The 23,341-nt window shown below is 36.4% G+C and overlaps 1 protein-coding gene across 1 annotated transcript in view; it reads right to left on the reverse strand.

Moving 5' to 3' along the window:
• Positions 1 to 22,799, reverse strand: part of LOC308349119 (RIB43A-like with coiled-coils protein 1) — a gene marked incomplete at both ends in the record, with an annotated part of 66,531 nt that extends 43,732 nt beyond the window's left edge. Inside the window, 3 exon segments of the mRNA XM_080813642.1 lie at positions 19,916 to 20,510; positions 20,514 to 20,584; positions 22,610 to 22,799. Coding sequence (XP_080669768.1) covers positions 19,916 to 20,510; positions 20,514 to 20,584; positions 22,610 to 22,799 — 856 coding nt within the window.
• Between the last annotated feature and the right edge of the window lie 542 nt (positions 22,800 to 23,341).

The following is a 23,341-nucleotide window of genomic DNA, read 5'->3' on the forward strand; positions in this document are numbered from 1 at the left end:
AGGTCTTGCTCAAGTAATGGCATGAATTCCAAGACAGAGATGTGGGGGATCATCTCAGTCTGCCCACAAGGAATTATCCTTTTATGTAACGCTTATAGTGACAGGCTAGATCTGCTTGAGCCACATGATGAGAGAAAAATTGCTAAAGGTGTGCCTCATCAAGAAATGAGATGTTTCTTACACTCACTTTGATAATTGAAATATTAAAAAATATGTAGACTATATATAAATACTAAGGAAAAATGTCACTGTAAAGTCGGTTTTTTAAAAAAAGGATGTTTATAATTTATAAGAGATAAATATATATAATTTATGTAATTATATAATAAATATATAATATAAATTATATAATTGATAACAGAACATATGTATGTTTGGAAAATAGTGGCATAGTCATGTAGAAGGTAATGTTGCTAATTTTACAAACCATGGTTGGACTATTTATGGATTTCTGGAGAATTTTTTTTTAAAGATATTATTTAATTATTTGACAGAGAGAGAGAGATCACCAGTAAGCAGAGAGGCAGGCAGAGAGAGAGAGAAGGAAACAGAGTCCCTGCTGAGCAGAGAGCCTGATTCAGGACTCGATCCCAGGACCCTGAGATCACGACCTGAGCAGAAGGCAGAGGCTTTAACCCACTGAGCCACCCAGGTGCCCTGGAGAATCTTTTTCATAATTCTGTTCTGATCTCAGGAGATAATTGTCGTCAACATGAAAACCAATTCCCTGGTGAGAAAAGGAGACATACCTTCCCAGAAAGAGAAATGTTAAAGAAAAAAAGGAAGTAATTCTGACTTTCAACTATAATACATTACATAACACAAACAATAGGGGAGATAGGTATAATTTTCTTGAAAGATTGCAAATCAGAATATTGATGCACTAAATTGAGAAAAATGCATAATTGTTTTCCAAGTAAAGTTTTTAAAATGTCACATGCATTGTGGGACATATGTAGGGGTTGGATGGCATGGAAGTGTCACCAAAATAAGATCGTGTGGCTATTCCTTCCCCAAATGATCTTTGTGATTAGCTGGTACTCACACCTGATCATTACTTACTGCTATTTAAGCACCTAAGGATGCAAAGGAATAAACAAAGCAGCAGCAAATCAGGAAAACTAAAGAAATCCACTTCAAATGGATTAACATAATTACTTAAGCCAAGGAGTGACAACAAAGTGACAAAACACACTTGAAACATAGATGTTTTTGTAGCCCACCTTCTGCTTGTACACACCTGTGCATTTTGTAAATGGCTCCATATGCTTAATCAAAAGAAATCTAATTGCCTTAATTTACTTCTTCCAAAAGTAGAAGAGTAAATTATATGTTTAATTATAAACTTTCCACTTTGGGCAGCTGTAATTAATGACTCAAGGAATTGTGCAATAAGCCAAGAGCAACCTTTTATTACTCCTGAGGTACCCGAACAACACCAGCGTTTCAGAGCCAGTCAGCTTCTATTAGTACAAGAATCAAAATGCCTACCTGAGGCATTAATCACGAAGCACCTCTGAGCGGAGAGACTTTTAATTATATATGCTGCATACCATCCACATGGATTGCCTGCACCAGGGGATAGTTATAAACGTTCTCTCCTAAGTAATGATGACAACAGAGTTTTTTATTTTTAAATTTTTTTAGCGAATGCTATCCTAAATTCTACAGCCTTGGTAAGATGTGGTCTCGGGTCTGGAACATGGGGAATTCCTCCCTCTAAGTCATCTCTCAAGAAGTCAATGCCTTCTGAGATTTGAGTCTCATTTGCGTTTCCTGTTAGAATTGACCTGGGCCATGAGGAGTGCCTTGACACCTAGAGAGACAACTGATATTTCCTTATACATTCAGAATTCTACTTTTCTAAAAAAAATTATTCATTTATTTTAGAGATTAAGAGAGAGAGAGAGTGAGCGTGCATGCATGAGCAGGGGGAGGGGCAGAGGGAGAGAATCTCAAGCAGATTCTCAGCTGAGCACAAGAGTCCTGGGCAGGGCTCCATCTCAGGACCCATGAAATCATGACCTGAGCCGAACTCACGAGCTGGATGCTTAACTGAATGAGCCACCCAGGCACCCCAGGATTCCATTTTTAAGAGTACCATATATCCACCATATGCAGGGAGTGAACTTCTAGGTTATTATCAAAACGTGGATTATTATTATCTGTTCCAGCACAACATACATAAATTGGGACTCTACAGGGAACAATTAGGAGTCATCCTCTCTCTGTATGGAAAAAAGCCAGTTTCATCCTTGAGCACAATCCATCCATGGATTGGGCACTATATAGCTTGACTATTTTTGCATAAATAGTACTGTTTGTCATAGAGAATGAACTTTGGCATAAAAAAACATCTAGATTTGAGTCTCAAATATGTCACTTGATAGCTAAGAGACTTAGGCTAGTTATTTAATCTCTCTAAGTCTTAGTTTCTTTATCCTTAAAATGAGAAACCTTAAAGTAGTTATGAAATTATTAACTGAGTTGTAGTAATGATAAATAAATCTTTTGGTATAGATAATGTACTAGATTCTCAACAATTGAGATTTGTTGTAATGGTGTATATATGTGTAAAATCATAGTGAATATACTTTTGATAATTTTATTCACCTACTCAACATCTAACTAGCTTAGGCTTCTAATGTAAACTTTAATCTTGGCATGTAAAGAAAAAATGTAATTTTCAAAAGCAACCTCCTATTGGGGCACCTGGGTGGCTCAGTCGGTTAAGGGTTGGACTCTTGGATTTGGCCCACCTTGTGATCTCATGGGTCAGTGATCTGTCATTGTGGGGCTCTGTGCTCAGCGAAGAGTCTGTTTGAAGAGTGTCTCCCCCTGCACACCCCCATTCGTGAGTGTGCATGTGCGTGCTCCCCCTCTTTTTCTCTCTCTCTTAAATAATTTTTTTTAAAGCAAGTTTTATTGAATGATGGGTCTACAGATTATTTTCTAGTTGCCTCTCCCCACTCCCTTCCATTCTCTGCCTTTCTTAGCCCTACTGTGTGCCTTGGGAAGCTGACATCTAGAAAGTACATCATCTGGGCACTCTTGCTTATGGCTTTCAGTTAGTTTAGTCAAGAGAGACAGTAGCAAATGATTGGATCCCCAGAAGAGAAAAAATTCAGGGCATTATATTCTCTTTCCTTCTTGCTTCACTGTGGTTCCAGCTGTGGCTGTGTTATTCTTCTTAGATTGTATTTTTCAAACTTGAGCATGCATTAGAATCATTAGAGAGTTTGTTTAGACGTGGATTTCTGGGTCCTACCCCAAGAATTTTTGATTTAGTAGATGTGTAATGGAGTACAAGCATTTGCATTTCTAATAAAGTCTCAGGGAATGGTGATGCTGATCCAGAAACATCTATTTGACACCGAGTGCTCTCAGATAGCAGGACCCCGGGGCCAGCTTTCCATCATAGCCATGGCTGTCACTCATTTCTGATAACACCATTCACTCTTCTTCAGGCCTGGTAAGGTGATAGTAACCCTTCTTCTGTTGCTACACCCTGGATGGTGCCTCACCATGCTCTAGGAGTCCCTTAATGGATGACTCACCTACACTTCCAGAAGTTCCCTTTCATTATATTATCTTTCATTAGTGCTATTAAGTATATCATTTTTTTTCCTCCTGGACCTTAAAGATAGAGTGGGTAAAGAAATTACTCAAGTTAAATATTAAGGATTTTAGATAACTAGAATTGTTGAATTTTAACTTTTAAAAAATTATTTTAGAATTTTATGTCATCTAAATCTGTTGTTTCCATCATAATTCAGACAAATTTCCAAATTCAAATCAGAGAAAATATTGGGTTTCAACCCATTTCATCCGGGGACACCAGGGTGGCTTAGTTGTTAAGCGTCAGCCTTCAACCCATTTCATCCATACAGCCCCTATAAAAATGTAAATGAGACAAAACAACAGCAAAGAAGTACTTCCCTAGAAGCCTTCCTTTTCAGATCTATTGCCATTTCCATGATCCTTAAAATTTGAACTGGGGTTGTTGTGACTTCATGTAATGATTTTCTAAAATAGAAATGTCTTAGTCATTTAGTTTCTATAAATGTGTCATTTTCTGAAGAATGTTTTAAACAGCTTTAGTAGTTTAGAAGTTACTCAGCATAGATAATTGTATTATTTTTAAAAACTACTGTAAATTTAGTATGTTTCCCCCCATTTCCCCTAAACCTACTAATTATGATTATAATCACAATTATGATTATGATTAGAAATGTTTTGAAACTTCAAGATCGAGACTTAAAAGTCTCTAAAAAGATGAGTTTTCAATCTCCTGCTCTTATCTTTTGTTTCTGGGTAAGGGGTTATTACCTGTGAGAATTATTTTTCCCATTCTATGAAGAATGTCTATTTGCTGTTAAAAAGGTTACTCTTAACTGGTCTCTTGTGGACTGTTCCAGACAAAAAATAAGTACAGTGCAAAGAGGGAATAATTCTTTAGGTATAGTGAAGATACAAACAATTTCTCTGTAAGATTTTTTTAAATAGGCAAAAGTTACAGTGAGGATAACAGAGGTCAACTGTGGTGCCTATGGGGCATCCGCTGACAGAAGGCTCAATAGCATAGAACCACTGTCCCCATGATAGGATCCTAACATCTCCACACCTAAGATTCTTGTGTCCTCGATGTTACTTTGTGGAGCTTTGAAGAATGAAGTCCCAACCATCAAAATAAATGCCAAAAAAGCAATCGTGCATTTTTTCAAAGTAATGTCAGAAAGGTCTCTCCTTCCCCAAGTCCTGGGTGTAAACAATCCATTCTGTCTAGAATTTCTCAGAGCAGGAAATGGCTCCGTTTTGTGTTGTATTAGGAACTACATGAAAATTTCTGAGGCCAAGAGGATGTGTGGTGATGGATAAATTTAGAATTTATTGGAGACAACAGAGTTTAAAGAGCAGCAAAGAAGAGGGTCAAGTACTTGTATCTGAAATTCTAAAACATACCACGGGTTTGTTTCACTTAGAAAGTATCATTGAGATTTTTAAATAATTTAATTTAATTTAATTAATTTAATTTTTTTTATGGAAATGGCACTAGCACCAATCTTTTATTTGAGGTCTCTTAGAGGGATGACAATAAAAGTTACATACAAAATTTGTTGCCTACAATCCACAGTGAAGCATCAGATAGCAACAATGAAATTAGCATTTAAAAAAATTCTACAGATTAGGTAAACAAAGCAAATATATAAAGATACTTCCATTTTAACCATCTCTTTGTGATTTATTTCAAAATGAATTGTACCACAATCAGAAAATTTTGGTTATTGAGACTTTCCTTAAGGTAAGTCATTTTTGTTCATGTTCCATGATTGCATGAAAAAAAATGCTTTGTATACCTATTAGATGTGGCATTCGACATAGGCCTATTAAGTCAGACTTATTTACTGTAATTTCATGTCTTATTGGCTTTAATAACTTGGTCCTGCTAATTCTATCAGTTTCTAAGAAAGATGTATTGAAGTTAATATTTGTAGGTTTGTTCATTTCTCCTAGTAGTTCTCTCAATGTTTGTTTTACACAGTTGGATACTTTGTTTTGGGTCCAGTCAGTTTTAAGGTAGTTGTTTCTTCCCAGAAATAATTTTTTTTTAATATCACAGGCTCCTCTCTTCTCTCATATATCACATCTTATTTATCAGCAAATCTTGTTTGATCAAACTTTGTAACATGTACTAAATTCCACCATTTCTGACCATTGCCAACATATACCCCTATTATGTAGCTATTACAATACCATATTTCTTCTCGATTATTGCCCTAGCCCCCTAACTCTACCACTTCCACTCTTGCCCTCCAAGAGTCTACTCTCAACAAAGTTCCTCCACTTCTTCCAAGAGGCTACAGAGTCCTCTGCAGTCAAGGCACTGTCCCTTGCAAAAGTAATCCTACAGAGCAGCTCTACATTTGCATTAATTGGGGTCCTGGAATTGTTTTTATGTTAGATTCTTAGCTTGCAGTTTTTAAACCATACTGACATAAATTTGGACCCATATCCACAGAGGGTGAGGGCCTGGGGTTTTCATTTATTGGAGGGGACTTCTTCTCCCACCCAAGGAGCCCTAGTGAGATGGTTACCATTTCTGCTGCTTTCTAGGGATAAAGAAACAAGTTTTTCTGTTTAAAGTTAGTAAGCAGGAACTTGAGTGCAGCCCTTAATTAAGGGTGTTTGTTCTTCTGCTTTCTGTAGGTCTCTGTCAAGTCCAGCCTACAAGAATGTCAGAGCTCTGGTCCTTCACTTTCAAGGTCCAAGTCTATAACTAAATCTTTGTGAGATGACGTACCTTCAGTTTATCCTTAACTTTTAATTTCATTTCAGGAGCCCAGAAATCCACCTTTATTTGTTTCCAGCTAGGCTATGTATTTTGGGGGGTGTGTGTGTGTGTGTGTGTGTGTACTTTTAGGTATTTTTAATCCAGAGTTTCTAGCCATAATTTGTAAAAGGAGAGTGGTCCTTTGGTGACAACTGAATGTACTCTGCTTTAGGTTCCATAATAATTCTTGTTCATGTTCTTAGATGTCTTTGATTAGATTAGGATGAAATTTACAATTCATTATCAATATTTTTCTAACCATTATTTAATCAATTAAAATCCTCAACAAATTTTTTTTAAGATTTTTTATTTATTCATTTGAGAGGGAGTGCAAACAAAAGCATGAGCATGGGGGGGAGCCAGAGGGTGAGGGAGAACCAGATTCCCCACTGAGCAGTGAGCCTGATGTGGGGTTTGATCCCAGGACCCCAGGAGCATGTCCTGAGCTGAAGGCAGAATCTTAACTGACTGAGACACCCGGCACCTCTTAGCAAGCGTTTATTGAGTATTTTATGCCTGGAGGTATGTTAGACCATGAGGATTCTATAGCTAACAAAACATACCCCTTCCATGCCCTCAAGAATATAAAACATAGTGTAAGAAATTGATATTAAACAACAATGTTATGAATAAAGTCATCTTGGGGAAGAAATAAAGCAAAACTGGGATAAGGGAATTAATTTAGACAGGGTGATTGAAAAAGACTTCTATGACCTCCAAGAAAACCTAGAAAACAGTTTCATAGAAATGCCCATTATAATTCTGAATCATTTATTAATGACCTTTAGGACTAGAGGGTGTGATATTTGGAATTAATTAAGAAAAGGCTCAGTCTCAGATTTTACTCAATAGACCACAGTCATTACATGGGCTCAGATATACCTTAGGTTAAACGCCACTTGGTTGATGTTAGAAGCTACACACAGGAAGAGAACAAACCACAAAAAATCTACAAATATTATATGGCTAGCATGTGACTCTTACAGATAGTAGTTGATGGGTGATTTAAAATGGTTTCTCATCTTTTTTTGGGAAACTGGTATTTATTTCAGTGTCATTGAGGTGTAATTGACAAAATTACAAGGTACTTAAAGTGTACAGCAGGGTGATTTGATATATGCGTATATTATGAAAGTAATCTACTATCGAATTAATTAACACATCCATTACCTCACATATGTACTTTTTTTTTTCTTTTTCTTTTGGTGAAACCATTTACGTCTCCTTTCTTACAAATTTCAATTATATAATACAGTGTTATCAATTATATAATACGTGTTATCAAGCAAATTTCAATTATATAATCACCATGTTACACATTAGATGCTCAAACCTTATAACTGAGAGTTTATACCCTGTCACCAACTTCTCTTTATTCTCCTACCCACAGCCTCTGGCAACCACTTTTCTACTCTTTGTCTTGGAAACTTAATAATTTTAGTCTCAGCTCATGTTCATGGACATGTATGTTTGAGAAATTCTATATACTCTATCTCCTTTTATAAATAATCCAATGCAAATTAGCATAACAAAGGTTCTGAAAACTTTGAAGGATTTAACTTTGTTTAAGGCAGCATATCTCAAACTGACTTGGCTATAGAATGTTGTGGTAGAAAGATTTGAAGTCCCTGTCTCTTGCTGGCTGGCAGCCAGGGCTTATTCTCAGCTCTAGAAAATGTCCTCAGGCTCTAGGCACAAGCATCTTTCAAAGCAGGGCAACTCATTTAGTCAAAACTAGTGAGGTTGTCTATCTTTATTTCCAAAAGATGGAATATTACATAATGTATTTTATTCATGGGAGTGACTTTTCCCATTATCCTTGTCATATATTATAATCTAATCATGGGAGTGTTGTTCCTTCATAGTCACAGGTCATGCTTACATTCAAAGGAAGGGAGTGTTGCAAGGTACATACACTAGTGGCAAGCAACCTTGGGGGCCATCCCAGAATTCTGTTTAGCGCACAGCAAAATCCCCTCCCTGATTTGGAGGGTGAGCGCTTGAGAAGAGGTGAGCCTCAAGCATTATAAAGACTAGTATTTTCCTTATAATGCCTACAGGAGAAATGAACTTGATAATTTATCACTAGAAAAGGAAAATCTTGGGGCACCTGGGTGGCTCAGTGGGTTAAAGCCTCTGCCTTCGGCTCGGGTCATGATCTCAGGGTCCTGGGATGAGCCCTGCATTTGGCTCTCTGCTCAGCAGGGGGCCTGCTTCCTCCTCTCTCTCTGCCTGCCTCTCTGCCTACTTGTGATCTCTGTCTGTCAAATAAATAAATAAAATCTTAAAAAAAGAAAAAGAAAAGGAAAATCTTTAAAGAACCATATCACTGAACTTGTGTGCTTCTTTTTCTCCTAATAAGTATGAAATTATCATTTTCCCCACTTTTTTGCAACAGAGATGAATTTGAAGCCAAACTACATGTTATTCTTGTCTTCAGCATTTTCCTCCCTATTTCTGAATGACACTTTGAAGGTGAAATTTTTAATAATTTTGAAGGAGGTTTATGGGGTTATGAGGAAAAGAAATGTAAGTTATGTGCTTCAGAACCTGACTCTTCCTACCCACATTACAAAGCATTCTTCTTTTCTTCCTCAGAAGTAAGGTTATGAGAGAGATAGAAAAGAATGAGAATGAAGTAAAGAAGAAAGAAAAGTCAAAGCAAATACATAGAAAATAAATGAAATGAGTAAAGTGAAAAGAAATTTAATAAAGGATTGGGATAAGGACATTTGTCCCCTTTACCACTGCGTAGGTACAGAATGGGGTGTTCCCTAAGGGAGAATGTGGATGCCATCTCTTCACCTTGTAGTTCCTCAGGAGTATTGCCCAACGAGGTGAACGAATTCTTACTGTGTTAGGGAGAATGCCTCCTAGACTATGACTGTTAGTTAAATTCATTGTAGATTCCCTATCTTTAAAAAAAAAAGAGAATTGAGATATGGGGTTAGCATTTTGAAGTGTAGTTCGTGGGGTTGCATATTAAAATATATATATATATATATATATATGGTATAAACTAACCTACAAATAAAATATAATACACACTAAAATATGGGAGGCCATGGGCAGAAGTAGTATTTTGAAGAAGTGGAGACAATATACAAAGAGGCTGTATTTTCCTACATCTGAAAGAATGAAGTGTTTTAGGTAGAGAGTGGGATGGCATGCTAGTGGGTGGGAAAGGTCAAAGTTGGCAAGTTTAGTATGCCATTACAGTGTGATAAATCTCAAAGCTCAGGTGTAAGAACCACCTTAATGAAGAGAAGTTTCATCAAGTAAATTAACAAAGACAAGGTTAATTTGTGCTATTAAGAGTTCTTGGTAGCAGCCCATTTTTCATGTCTTAATCATAAAAAGAGAGAAGTTAGTACTAGTGAAAAATCAATTGGAAGGATAGCAAAGTACATCTGAAAGATTATGTTCCATTCAGTGACTCCCATGACCAGCCCACAAAAGAAATGAGAATAGCTTCATAATGGCAATTTCTTTCTCTCTCTCTTACTCACTTAGGCATGTGCATAGTAAATATTGATAAATTTCATTGAGGAGACAGCTTGTTTGTGGCTTGCCCAGAGCAGAGCCACACGGGATGGGGATATTTGCACCCGAAGCCCCTTTTATGCTCATAGAATGAGTCCTGGGAGGCTTCTTTATCTTAACAATGCTCTGCTAGCCTAAAAGGACCCTTTTAAAAAGATGATATAATTTATCTCCTCAGTAGATGTATGTTTGCTATACATTACTTGTTTTAGAGCTAAGGGAGAACGATAGTAGTCGGAATGCATTATTCCATTTGATGCAATATCTTTTTATCAAGAATTTTATTGGTCTGATTTATGGAGTTAGTTTATGAAGCCAACATACAGTGGGCTCTTGACCTCAAGGCTCTGTACTCAATATCTTGCAAGGGCACATTATTATTATTAGTAGTAGTCTTCATATTACTTTTTTACTCCTTTCTTTTTGACACACAACTGATATATAAGTTTACTATAAGTAGTTATTGGTAAAAAGAATTTATTAAAAAGTTCCCACTCAGCCATCAAAAGACATGAAATCTTGCCATTTGCGACGACGTGGATGGAACTAGAGGGTATCATGCTTAGCGAAATAAGTCAATCGGAGAAATATAACTATCATATGATCTCTTTGATATGAGGAAGTGGAGATGCAAGGTGGGGGGGTTTGGGGGGAGGTAGGAAAAGAAAAAATGAAAAGATGGGATTGGGAGGGAGACAAACCATAAAAGACTCAATCTCAAGAAACAGACTGAGGGTTGCGGGGGGGAAGGGGGACGGTAGAGGGTGGTGGGGAAATGGACATTGGGGAGGGTATGGGCCATGATGAGTGCTGTGAAATGTGTAAACCAGACGATTCACAGACCTGTACCCCTGGGGATAAAAATACATTATATGTTTATTAAAATAAAAAAATTAAAAAAAAAAGTTCCCACTATTTCTAGCAGTATCTAAAAATGAGCACTAAATATTTTATATATACACAGAAATAGTTCATGTTCTATGTACTTATTTGTTATTGCTGATGTTGCTTAATAAATAATTTTGTTAAAAAAATTTTTTATTATGTTCAGTTACCCACTATGTAGTACGTAATTAGTTCTTGACGTATATAACTATATTTTCAAAATGGTGGTTCTTCACATTTCAGAGGGTCAAAGGCCACTTTTAAAATGAATGTATGTCCAAGCATTGACAATTTTGCATGTAATTTTTGAGAGTTTATGAATGCTCTAAAGCATAAGGGGCTACATAGTTTTCAGAATAAGGACTGAACTCATTATTTTTAGTTTACTTGAATATATTAGATATTTTCTGTGGCTTTGGGGCCCCCTGAGCCTCCATTTCTGGGAAGTTTTTCCACTCATGGTCTTTTCAGAAGGAGGAAGTCTAGTAAGTATAGTTAATCCTTTCTCTTCTTTTCCAACTGAGTAGAATGGGGTGGGCACATGATACAAGAAAGTCAATTCACTAGCTGGCTAGCAACCTGTCCCATTTTTTCCTTCTAGGAAATTTGAACTCAGAAGCATGTAGATTCTAACTGAAGAAAGACATGTAATCTATTATTGGAATTGCCTTGTGAGTGAAACACAAGACAAATAAGGGTAAATCTACAACTAAACACCCCAAAGTGAAAAGTGTTAATATAAGAAATAAAAAGAAAATACTAAATCTACCCCATCTCCCCCCAAACCCAGATCACCTATAATAAGAAATGTGTCGGGAGAAATTCAGTGTTAACAGTGGATGCCAGAAGATATTGAAGGAATAGCTTTAAACTGGAAACTTAGAATTTATTGCAGCAAAATTGAGGATGTCCAGACATAGTGTTACTGCAGTTATTTTTCATTCAAAATCCAATTTACCATGTGTCGCTCTAGACTTGTTGTCCACTAGTCAGTACACCCTGTCCATGCATTCAGAGCTCTCATTGGCTTTGTGGGTCTAGATACTTGAGGAAAACCTCCTATATGAAGGACCAAAGGAAACACATATATAGAAAACAAAAGAGGTCATAGAAAACAAAGGCAAGGGTGCCTGGGTGGCTCCGTGGGTTAAGCCTCTGCCTTCGGCTCAGGTCATGATCTCAGGGTCTTGGGATAGAGTCCTGCATCGGGATCTCTGCTTGGCAGGGAGCCTGCTTCCTCCTCTCTCTCTGCCTGCCTCTCTGTCTACTTGTGATCTCTCTCTCTGTCAAATAAATGAATAAAATCTTAAAAAAAAAAAGAAAAGAAAAGAAAACAAAGGCAAACTGGAAGCCAAAGAAATCATCAAAGAAAAAAAAAATTAGTTGATCAGGGAGTGGGGATAAGGATGATCCCAGGATCCTAAACAAGAGCAGGATGCTACAAAAGGAACATTCCCACAGCAAATAAACACGCTTAACTGTTAAAAATTACCATACTAGAAATAAAAAATGTAATAGAGGGTTTCTAATATAAAATTGAGAAATTCCACCAGTACAAAGAATTAAAGAAGAGGTTAAAAATAAAACAAATGAGATTAAAGAATTAGAAGATCAATTCCTAAATTTTTCACAGAACAAACTAAAAGAATTCCAGGAAGGGAAATAGGGAAAGGGATTCTCTAGGATAAGAAGGACCCAAGTTTAGAGATTTAGATGGTGCAAGCAAGTAGCAACATTTGCCCCATAGTTGTTGACTAATTACAAAGTTATAATTGTTAGGACAGCATAATTATTATGACAAAAAAGGGATCTCATAAAAAGATCCAGACATATAGGGAAAGTTGATAAATGAGAAAGGTAATTCCAGAAATCAGTGGGGAACCTTTAAACTCTTGGATAAATATTTCAGAGATAATTTGTTATTTATAGAAAGAAAATAAAATCAGATTTCTACTTCATGTCATACATAAGGATAAATTTCAGGCAGCTTAAAATCTAAAGATAAAGAAGCAAAACTTTAATATATGATAAGAAAAAAAATTTAACCTTGAGTTAGGAATTATTTCCTCTAATAAGCAAACTAAAAAGTACATTTATACAGGAAAAGATCAAGAGGTTTGAGTATAAACAACTGAGACATTTTATTTAAAGAAAGACATCACGGGGTGCCTGTGTGGCTCAATCTAAGTGTCTGACTTTTGGTTTCAGCTCCGTGATCTCAGGCTTGTGAGATTGAGGCGGGGCTTGGGCTCAATTAAGACTGTCTCCCTCTCCCTCTGCTCCTCGCCACTGTGCTCTCTCTAGAATAAATAAATGAATATTTAAAAATTTTTTTGAAACACATCATGAGTAATATCTAAAGACAAACCAGAGGGGAGATGATTACTACATATATCTCTGTCAAACGATAATATCCAGAATTTGTGTTCTACTGACCAATAGGAAAAAAAAAAAAAAAAGAAATATGAGCAAATGAATTCTAGGAGCTAAATTAAGACAAGGAAACCAGAAGCTAGTAACCATTAAGAAGTTCTCAAATTTAGTGAAAATCAGAGACATGTGTTTTAAAGTCAGAGTAAATATTATTTCACACTAAATAAACTTGAAATGTTATGAAAGTCTAAGAATACCAAGTATTGGCAAAAAAATGGTTGAATGTTGGTATCTGCTCCTCTGAGTGTGAATGTCAGTAGAATGTTTCTTTAAACATTTTTGTACTTGCTTGTTTTAAAAAACATAATTCATAATTAAAATTTTCGAGGTGGGGTGCCTGGGTGGCTCAGTGGGTTAAAGCCTCTGCCTTCGGCTCAGGTCATGATCCTAGGGTCCTGGGATTGAGCCCCGCATCGGGCTCTCTGCTCGGCGGGGAGCCTGCTTCTTCCTCTCTCTCTGCCTGCCTCTCTGCCTACTCGTGATCTCTGTCTGTGAAATAAATAAATAAAATCTTTAAAAAAAAATTTTTTTTGAGGTGATTATTTATCTCTATGTCTTGAAACAAGCTGAGGATCACAAGGATTATCTATATACGGTTTTAAAGAGCTCTTGTTTTGTTTTGTTTTTTTAAAGATTTTATGTATTTGACACAGAGAGAGAGAGCAGAAGTAGGCAGAGACGGGCAGAGAGAGAGAGGGAAGCAGGCTCCCTGCCGAGCAGAGAGCCTGATGTGGGACTTGATCCCAGAACCCTGAGATCATGACCTGAGCTGAAGGCAGAGGCTTAACCCACTGAGCTACCCAGGCACGCTATAAAACTCTTGTTTTTTGAAAGCATTTCGGCTTTATATTTAAGGTTAGGTTATTATTATTACAACTTTCTACTTTTTTCTAACACTTCAGTGTTGGTATATTTTTTCTAGAAAATGATCTATTCTGTCGATACTTTAGTATTCTTTAAATAAGAGTTGACATTGTAAATTCTAATAATTTGAAAATCTTGTTAGTGTCTGGGTTACATTTTCTTCCTCATTCTTACTACAGATTCATGCATTTTCTCTTTAGTTTTTATTAACCTTGCTAGAAGTTTATTTGTTGGCTTTTTCAAAAATCCAGTCTTTTGATTAGTGAATTCTATTTGTCTCTTTTTCTTTTAATAGTCTCAACAGCTGTGCAGAACAATATTTCTAAAATGATGCTGTTTTAATATAACTGTAGAGGTCCACGCCCACACAGGAGTCTCTCCAGGCTTTCTTTACTACCACTAACTTCCTCTAGGTCAAGAGTTTTGTTCCTTATGTGGGGGAGTCTCAAGTCTTTGAAAAGTGGGAGGGATTCCCTTGAAGGAAAGTTCTAATGGGGTTCAATTAATCTCAGGATGTGGATGAGCATTCATTTTGCTAGAAGATTCATTGATGGTCTCTAGGAAATTGTAGGTGGATATCCCTCTTTGGTGGGAATGGGGATTGCCCATATGGCTATTCAGCCCAAAGGAACTTACTTAAAGGAGAACAATGACAAGTTCATCTTGGTACTGGATTGAAGAAGCTCCTTGGCTAGCAACAATCACTGCAATGCTTGGCTAACTCTACATCACGACACCATTTATTTTTTTAATCCCTCCATCCCTTCTGCTATGTTCACCCGAAGGGCAGGCTCACTTGTTCCTTCAACCTTTCCTAAGGTCATACTCCACTTGGTTTCCTTATTTACACGTAGGCCAGGTGACTATGCAGACTTCTGGTCTCCAGCTATATACTGTCATGGTAATAAACACCATACCTTGCCTCCTTTCAGACTTTTCACTATATATATATTTATTTATTTAATATATAAATATATTATATTTATATTTATATATTTCCACTATATATATATATTTTTATATATATAAAACTTTTTCTTTTCTTAAAATAAACAAACAAACCCCACCACAAAAACATCTTTTTGAAATAAAAAAGTTCAGAATTTCAAAACAATTTTTCTTCTCTGTGGGCACTGTGAGCCTAATTTGGATGTCAAAAAAAATCATTTAAAGGAAAATAACCATATCAAATACTGAGGATTCTTTTTTTCTCTTTGCTTTCCTGTTATTTATAAAATCAACTCTTTTTTTTTAAAGCTTTATTTATTTATTTGACAGAGAGAGAGATCACAAGTAGACAGAGAGGCAGGCAAAGAGTGGGGGGAAGCAGGCTCCTTGCTGAGCAGAGAGCCTAATGTGGGGCTCAATCCCAGGACCCTGAGATCATGACCTAGGCTGAAGGCAGAGGTTTTACCCACTGAGCCACCCAGGCACCCCTATAAAATCAATTCTTGAGTCCCTATGGATTTCACTCATTGACCAGGGGAAGGATTACGTACAAGGAAGCAAAAGGAAACTAAGGAAAAAAAATTAATATCTCAAAACATTAGTTTGTTATACTGATATTTGTAGTTATCTGTTTTCTCTCGAAAACACTTCCTTTACTTTCCCATTTATTAACTCGTGTAGCCTCAGGCATGAATGTTAACACAGAGACACGCTGAGCTCGGATCCTGGGGTCAGTTACACATGGCTTCTTCTCCCTGACTTTGAGCTAAACTGGGCTTTGTCTTTAACGCTCAGTTTATTCATTTACAAATGTGGGCTAATAACAGTACCTAGTTCATAGGTCTGACGAAGATTAAATGATAAACATGTATAAAATACACAACAGATTGTATGTAAACACTTATCTTCATCTTTATCAATGTCACTTCTCAAGAAATATCTCCTAATATCTCATCTTAAAACTTTACCATTTCCCTGTTCCTTTGCCACTCTGCATCGCTCACATTTAATTTTCAAATATCAAAATCATCTACACCTATACCTACTCTCCCAGTTTTGAGGATATAAGATAAGTGTTTTTCTTCTGTCTAAATCTCCCACCCCACCTGTGAGAGCAAGCAACTCACATAGGAGTTTATTTTAAAGCTTTTTACTTTTTACCAGCTTGTCAAGAAAACAGATCATCGCACATGATTTTGAGGAAGTAGGAAAGTATAAACCAGAGACAGTAAACCAGAGTTATCATTTTAGTATAACCACTTTAATAAAATCTTTAAAAAATTCCTCTTATGGAAGAGAAGTGAATCAATCAAAAGGGCACACCTTATGCGTACATTTTACATTATTGAACAATTAAGGAATCACTCTGGTCCTTGTCACAGCCTCTATTACTTTCTTCTCAAAGGTCCTCAAATGATGGTTGTGTGTGTGTGTGTGTGTGTGTGTGTGTGTGTGTGTTTTACACTTCTAGAGTTTAGGAGTCCAAAATCAATAATTTGGCAGAACTGGATTCCTTCTGGAGGCTTCAGGGGGAAAACAATTTCCTTACTTTTTCTACTTTCTGAAGTTTGTCTGCATTTCATGCATTTTGATCTCTTTTTCCATCTTCAAATTTGTCTCCTTCTCACTTTGACTCCTCCTGTTTCCCTCTTATAAGGACCTTTGTGATTATAATGGACCCACCCAGATAATCCAGGATAATCTCCCCAGCTCAAAGCCCTTAATCATGTCTGCAAGTCCCTTTCATATGTAAGGTAACATTCCTCTTTATAAGGATGAGAACATGAACATCTTTGGGGGGACATTATTCTGTCTCTCAAGTAACCATTAGCCTGACATTTATTTTTTTTAATCTTATTTTATTTTTTACTCATTGGAGATATTTTTTAATCATTTTATTTTCTTCATGATAAGTGCGCTGTTTAATCCACATTCCCAATCTCCCCCCCCCACCCCACCTCCCCTCTGGTAACCATCAATTTGTTCTCTATAGTTAAAAGTCTGTTTCTTGATTTGTCATTTTTTTTTTCTTTTGCTCATTTATTTTGTTTCTTAAATTCCATATATGAGTGAGATCATATGGTATTTGTCTTTCTCTGACTTATTTCACTCAGCATTATACTCTCTAGCTCCATCCAGGAACCTGACTTCTGAAGATATAGATTAGTTTGCCTATTTTTGAATGTTATTGTAAATGCCGTCTTTATATAAATGTACCCTTTGTTGTCCAACATCTTTCACTCAACATTCTATTTGTGACGCTCATCGACATGACTGCACAGAGCAGTAATTTGGTAGTTTTCATTGCTGCATGGTATTCCGTGGCAGTAACATAACACAATTTATTCTTTCTATTGCTGACAAGCTTTAAAATTTTATTTTTTAATTATTGTGAAGAACATTGTTGTAAATCATCTTGTACGTTTTCTCTAATACTTGTATGCGTGTGTGCTTTATGGGGTGTATACCCAAGGGTGGAATTTCTCGGTCAGAGAGTATGCATATATTTACCTTTAGTCGATGCTTCCAGCCAGGTTTTTAAAGTCATATAGGGGAGGGTAGAAGACTTTCGGTTGCTCCATATCCCTGGCAACATGTGGTATGTGTCAGTGTTTTACATCTTACCTGTTCTGGAGAATATATGATGGTATTTTATTGTGCATTTAGTTTGTATGTCTACCACTATTAGCACTTTTGATATATTTCTTGTCCATTGTGTGTCCTGTTTCTGTAGAGTGCCTTCTCAAGGTTTTGCTCCCTTCTCTACTATGCTAGCTATCATCCTGTCATTGATTTTTCTGAATTCTTTATGTATTCTGGGTTAAAATTCTTTGTTGTATATATGGCAAATACCATCTCCATTCTTGTTCTTTTAATCTCCTAGTGGTACCTATTGATAAATAGAAGTTCTTGACTTTAAGAAGAGTTCAGTTCATCATTTTCTTTCTTTTATGGGTAGTGTCTTTGTGTTCTTTGTAAGATATTTTCATCCACCTTAGGATAAAAATGGCTTTCTTCTATGTTGTCTGCTAGAAACTTTATTGTTTTTCCTTTAAGTTTAGATCTTAAATCTACATGGAAATGAATTTCGTGTATGCTATGACATAAAGGTCAAAATTCCATTTCTTTCCATAAGAAAGTTTCTCTATTCCATTACATTGGATTTTCTTTAACTATCTTTAAGTATCTTCCATACTTTTAACTATTGTAGCTTTGTAAGTCTTTTCATCTAGTATCTTTATTTTTCTTCTTTAAGATTGTAGCAGTCTAATTTTGTCTATTTCCATACTTACAATGTGACCTTTTTTTTTTTTTTAAAGATTTCATTTATTTATTTGACAGAGCGAGAGATCACAAGTAGGCAGAGAGGCAGACAGAAAGAGGGGGGAAGCAGGCTCCCTGCTGAGCAGAGAGCCCAATATGTGACTCGATCCCAGGACCCTGAGATCATGACCTGAGCTGAAGGCAGAGGCTTAACCCACTGAGCCACCCAGGCGCCCCAACAATGTGACCTTTTTTGATGCTGTTTTATCCGGCTGCCATTTCAAATTCCTACTCTTTCACAGCCAGATTCCTTGGCAGAGGATTTTATCATTGCTTTTTACTTTCTTTTTTCTGGGATCTTGGCCCTTTAAGGTCTGGTGGCTATTATGGTGGCTCCAAGCTTTCCTTCCTTACCTTCCTGTCTTCCTGCCTTCTTTCCTTCCTTCCATCTCTCCTTTCCTCCTTCCTTCCCAGTTCAGCACAGTTGCTAAGAGTTCTGACTTGTTTCTCTAACTCTTAGCTGTCCCCTTTTGCTCAGCTTTTTGGACGCTTGGTTCTGTTATTCTTAAGAATAATAAATATTTTGGGACGCCTGGGTGGCTCAGTTGGTTAAGCGGCTGCCTTCGGCTCAGGTCAGATCCCAGCGTCCTGGGATCGAGTCCCACATCGGGCTCCTTGCTCAGCAGGGAGCCTGCTTCTCCCTCTGCCTCTGCCTGCCTCTCTGTCTGCCTGTGCTCACTCTCTCTGATAAATAAATAAAATCTTAAAAAAAAAAAAAAAAAAAAGAATAATAAATATTTTGAAGAAAAAGGAAACACACAAGGTTAGGTTCATATTAATGTATTCTTCTTTCCAGAATTTTGGATCCTCAAATTCTGGCTACTTTGGTGGATTTCCAGTACCTCACATAGCTGATTTTTTCCCAACAGATTTTTAATTGTTTCTGGTGGGAAGGTTGGCTACAAGCTAGTCTGACATAACCAGAATCAGAAGTCCTCAGTGTTTTTGTATGTATTTTTCCAGAAACTGATTGAGGTGTTCATTGAAAATAAATTTTGATATGCTGTCTATTTTTAATATTTAATATTTTTAAATATATCTAATATAATATAAATATTATATTTATTATTTTTATAAAATATATTTTAATAATCCACATATTAATTTATATAAATCACATGTGATTTATAATAATTTATAAATCATAATATTTATTATTATAATTTATTTATATAAAATATATTTATATATTTATATAAATATATATATTTATATTTATATAAATTTTATAAAATTTTAAATAAATTTTATATACATATTTTATAAAATTTATATAAATTTTACATATATTTATATATGTAAATAATATAGATATAATATATAATATATATATTTATATGAAATATTATATTATATTATATATTATATTATTAATAATAAATATTATTATAATTATATATATTATATAATTATATATATACACACACACAACGTCATGGAGATCCAGTTGTATATATCTGTGTGTATGTGTGTGTGTGTGTGTATATATATATATGAATGAATTGAATGAATTGAAGGAGCTGATTGAAGGAGCCCAGCCCCCTTCAAAATTCAGCACAAAGTTCCCTCTCCTCTGAGTCCAGATACGATGATGGAAGAGGGCCACCAGGCAACCCTGGACTTTCCTGATGGCAGCTCTCTGCTCTGGAATCATGCCCTTCCAACAATAGGGCAGGACCCGGTGGGTGGCCACAGGGTTCTGGGCAACCTGAGGGTTCTCCGTTAGTAGGTCACTGGTGATCTGGTTCTGGATCTCCATGACGTTGGCCTCCTGTTCGTGCTGATGCTCACGGCGCTGCCGCTCAGCCAGTTCGGCTGCCTGGGCTTTGTTGGCATTGGCCATAGCAGACACCATGGTCACGTGACAGGACTCCTCTAGCTTGGCCAGCTGGGCGGCCCGCATGTCCATGGCAAGGCGCAGTTGGTCATTAAGCATATCCGCGCACGTCTCATCGTCCTGGACTTGCTGTTGTTCCTGCAGCTGCCTCTCCAGGCTGTGTCTGAACTGCTCCTGCGGCATTTTCAGGCACATGGCCCTTTCCAGGTCCTCCCCAGCAAAGCATTGCAAGCTGGCTGGGCCACAGGGGGGATCGCTGGGGCCAAGATGGGCTGGAAACTCCATCCAAAGTCGGCCAGGATCCCAAAGGTCAAATTCTCGCCGATTCTTGAGCTGCTGCTTTTGCTACCGAAATTCCTGGACTTCGTTGTTCAGCCGACGTGTCCGTTCTGCCTCTTCCTTCTCTAGCATCTGGGCTACTAGATTTTTTTTTTTTTTTTTTTTAGTGAATAACTTTATTACCTAGGGTCAAAGGTGTAGGGATAGTGGGAGAAGGGGTTGGGGGAGGGGGCCTGCAGCATTCTCCTGACTCCCAGCCTTCATGAGCTTGATGAGGGAGAAGAGAGAGATGAGCATCTTGGGTTATATATAATTTATTATATATACTATTTATAATATTTATATATAATATTTATAATATTTTATATAATTAATTGTATAAATTATATAAATATATTATACATAAATATATCATTATGATTATATAAATTATTATATAATAAATTTATTATATAATAATTTATATAAAGCATGTGATTTATATAAATCACATATTTAAATATAAATTAAATATATTTAATATAATATAAGTATTATATTTATTATATTATAAAAATATAAATATAGTTTAATATTTTAATATTTCACAAACCTTTCTCGCCTTGTTACAAATAAGCATAATTTTTAATACCTGAATCGTATTCTATTTTTTGGGTAAGCCACGAATTAACTATTTCTTCAATATTGAGCTTTTTGTTTAGATTCCAAAGTTTAACTACTAAAAGTAATTAGAGGAATAACTTTCTCTAATTGTAAGAAGTCTCCATGAAATGTTAACTTTAAATTGTAGTCATGATAATCAATAAAACACGCCTATCTACTATGAACATGGGTCACTGTGTTCACTGTTGCAGAGGATACAAAATATATAAAGATATCTCTCTCATCCAGGTAATGTATTTGGAGACATAAAACATAGATTAGAAAAATAATATAGGCTAGGTTTTCATCAGAACTTCATGAACAGTGGATATAAAAAAATAGGAATAGTCAAAGGGGAAGGAGGTCATTTAGTCACTGCAAAGGAAGGAAACACTTTATGAATACGGTGTGGTCTGAGATAGATTGGAGTTTATTGAATGGAGTGAGGAAGGAAGACATACTTAATTATTTTCTAGCTCCTTTTCTTATTTTTGCCTAAGATTGTTTTGGAGGTATTACTCCTAAGTCATGTATGGTTGCATCTTCCTCTGTGTGAAAAAAAATTTCCATTGATGGATATTTCATGGTTTATAAATCTGTTTCAGTTGAATAAATACATTTAACCTAAGATACTGGATCACAGGAAGTTTGCTGACAAACTGCATACCTGACAACTCACAGTATGCAAATATTAGGACAGTGTTTTGCTTTGCCAAATGATATAAGAAAAACTTTATGATCCTTATTTTCTCCCCTGCCCAGAGACAAAGGCAGGATATACGTAGGAACGAATGACTAGTAGTGGGTTGGAGAAGAGAGAGTGCACGAAGGCAGAAAATCCCTGAAATCACCGGCAAGCAAGAATGTATCAAACACTTGCATACATATTATTTTATTTAACTATCACATTACACTGTAGGGATAAGCATTATTATTCCACCCTTAAGGTTAGAAAACTGTTTAAAGTCAAAATACTAGAAAATGATGAGTCTTCGGTTGGAGTTCGTCTGAAATCAAGACCATGTTCTTTTTACTAAAGTATTAGTGAATTAGTTCTATTAACAAAACTGTATCTAAAATAAAACCTCTTATATTATTTCATGCGGGGACTTTGAGTTAAATTGATTTTCTAAATCCTTCCTATGAAGGGTTTTGCAAGTCCTATAGAGTGTCCTGGCCGAACAAGCCTAGGGCCTGAGCCAGAGTCCTTCCCTTTGTTCAGTCACTGCAAGAGTGACCATATTAAGGCACAATAAACATACACTAAATATTTTATCTTTGCTAATATCCATTGTGGGTAAGATTGCAGAGGCACACACTTTGCTGGAAGCAATGTGAATTGGTTTAGTACTTATAGAAAACATACATAAATATTCTGTCAAGAAACATAAAAGTGTTTATTCTCATTGACCCAGTAATTATACTCCTGAGAATGCATGCTAACTAAATAATTTAACAGATGGCAACACTGTAGACAATGTTAGGCTTTTTCAGATTGCAAGGAAGAGACATATTCAGGTTACGTAGGAGATGAAGCCCATGATAAGGATGTGGAAGCCCAGAAAACCTTCTCAGCAGCTGGGAAGCATGGAGAGTTTCATCACCATTCTCAACAGAACCTCTAAGTGGGCTAGTAACAGCCTTCCTGGCCTGACTTTCAGAAGGCCACACCATTGCTCTGCCTTTGACCGCCTCAGCCTCCGTGTCTAGCATTTCCTCTTGCAGAGTCTGATATTTCTGCCCTGAAAGTGTGCCTAGCTCTATTTTAACTCATTACTCACTTACAATAGCAAGACTCTTTTGACAGCTTATGATGGGCTGGTCATGGTTCTAATACCTTAACATTTTATAACCCATTTAATTTTCACAATTCTCTTATGAAAAACGTATTTTTATTATTACCATTTTATCCCTGGGAAAGTAGGGCACTGAGAAGTTAATCGATGCGAACAAATCCCCCAGCTAGAAATAAGGGCACTACGTTTCAAAACGAGGCACTTATTCAGTACGCTGTACTGCTTCTTGGAGGATGACGTGGTTGAGAGCATTACGTATATACTGAGCAACATTATCACTAAGCTTGGAATGTAAATCCATCATGATAAATCAGATTACTCAAGAAGAGCGTGTCCAGAGAAAAGAGGGACAAGAAGTGAGTCTTGAAAAATGCCAACATTTGGAGATACAATAGAGGAGATGCAAGAGGGAAGGAGACTTGAAAGGAGGAGCTAGTGAGGTAGAAGAAACACTTGGGT

This window comes from Martes martes (genome assembly GCF_963455335.1).
Source record: "Martes martes genome assembly, chromosome: 9".
Lineage (NCBI taxonomy): Eukaryota > Metazoa > Chordata > Mammalia > Carnivora > Mustelidae > Martes > Martes martes.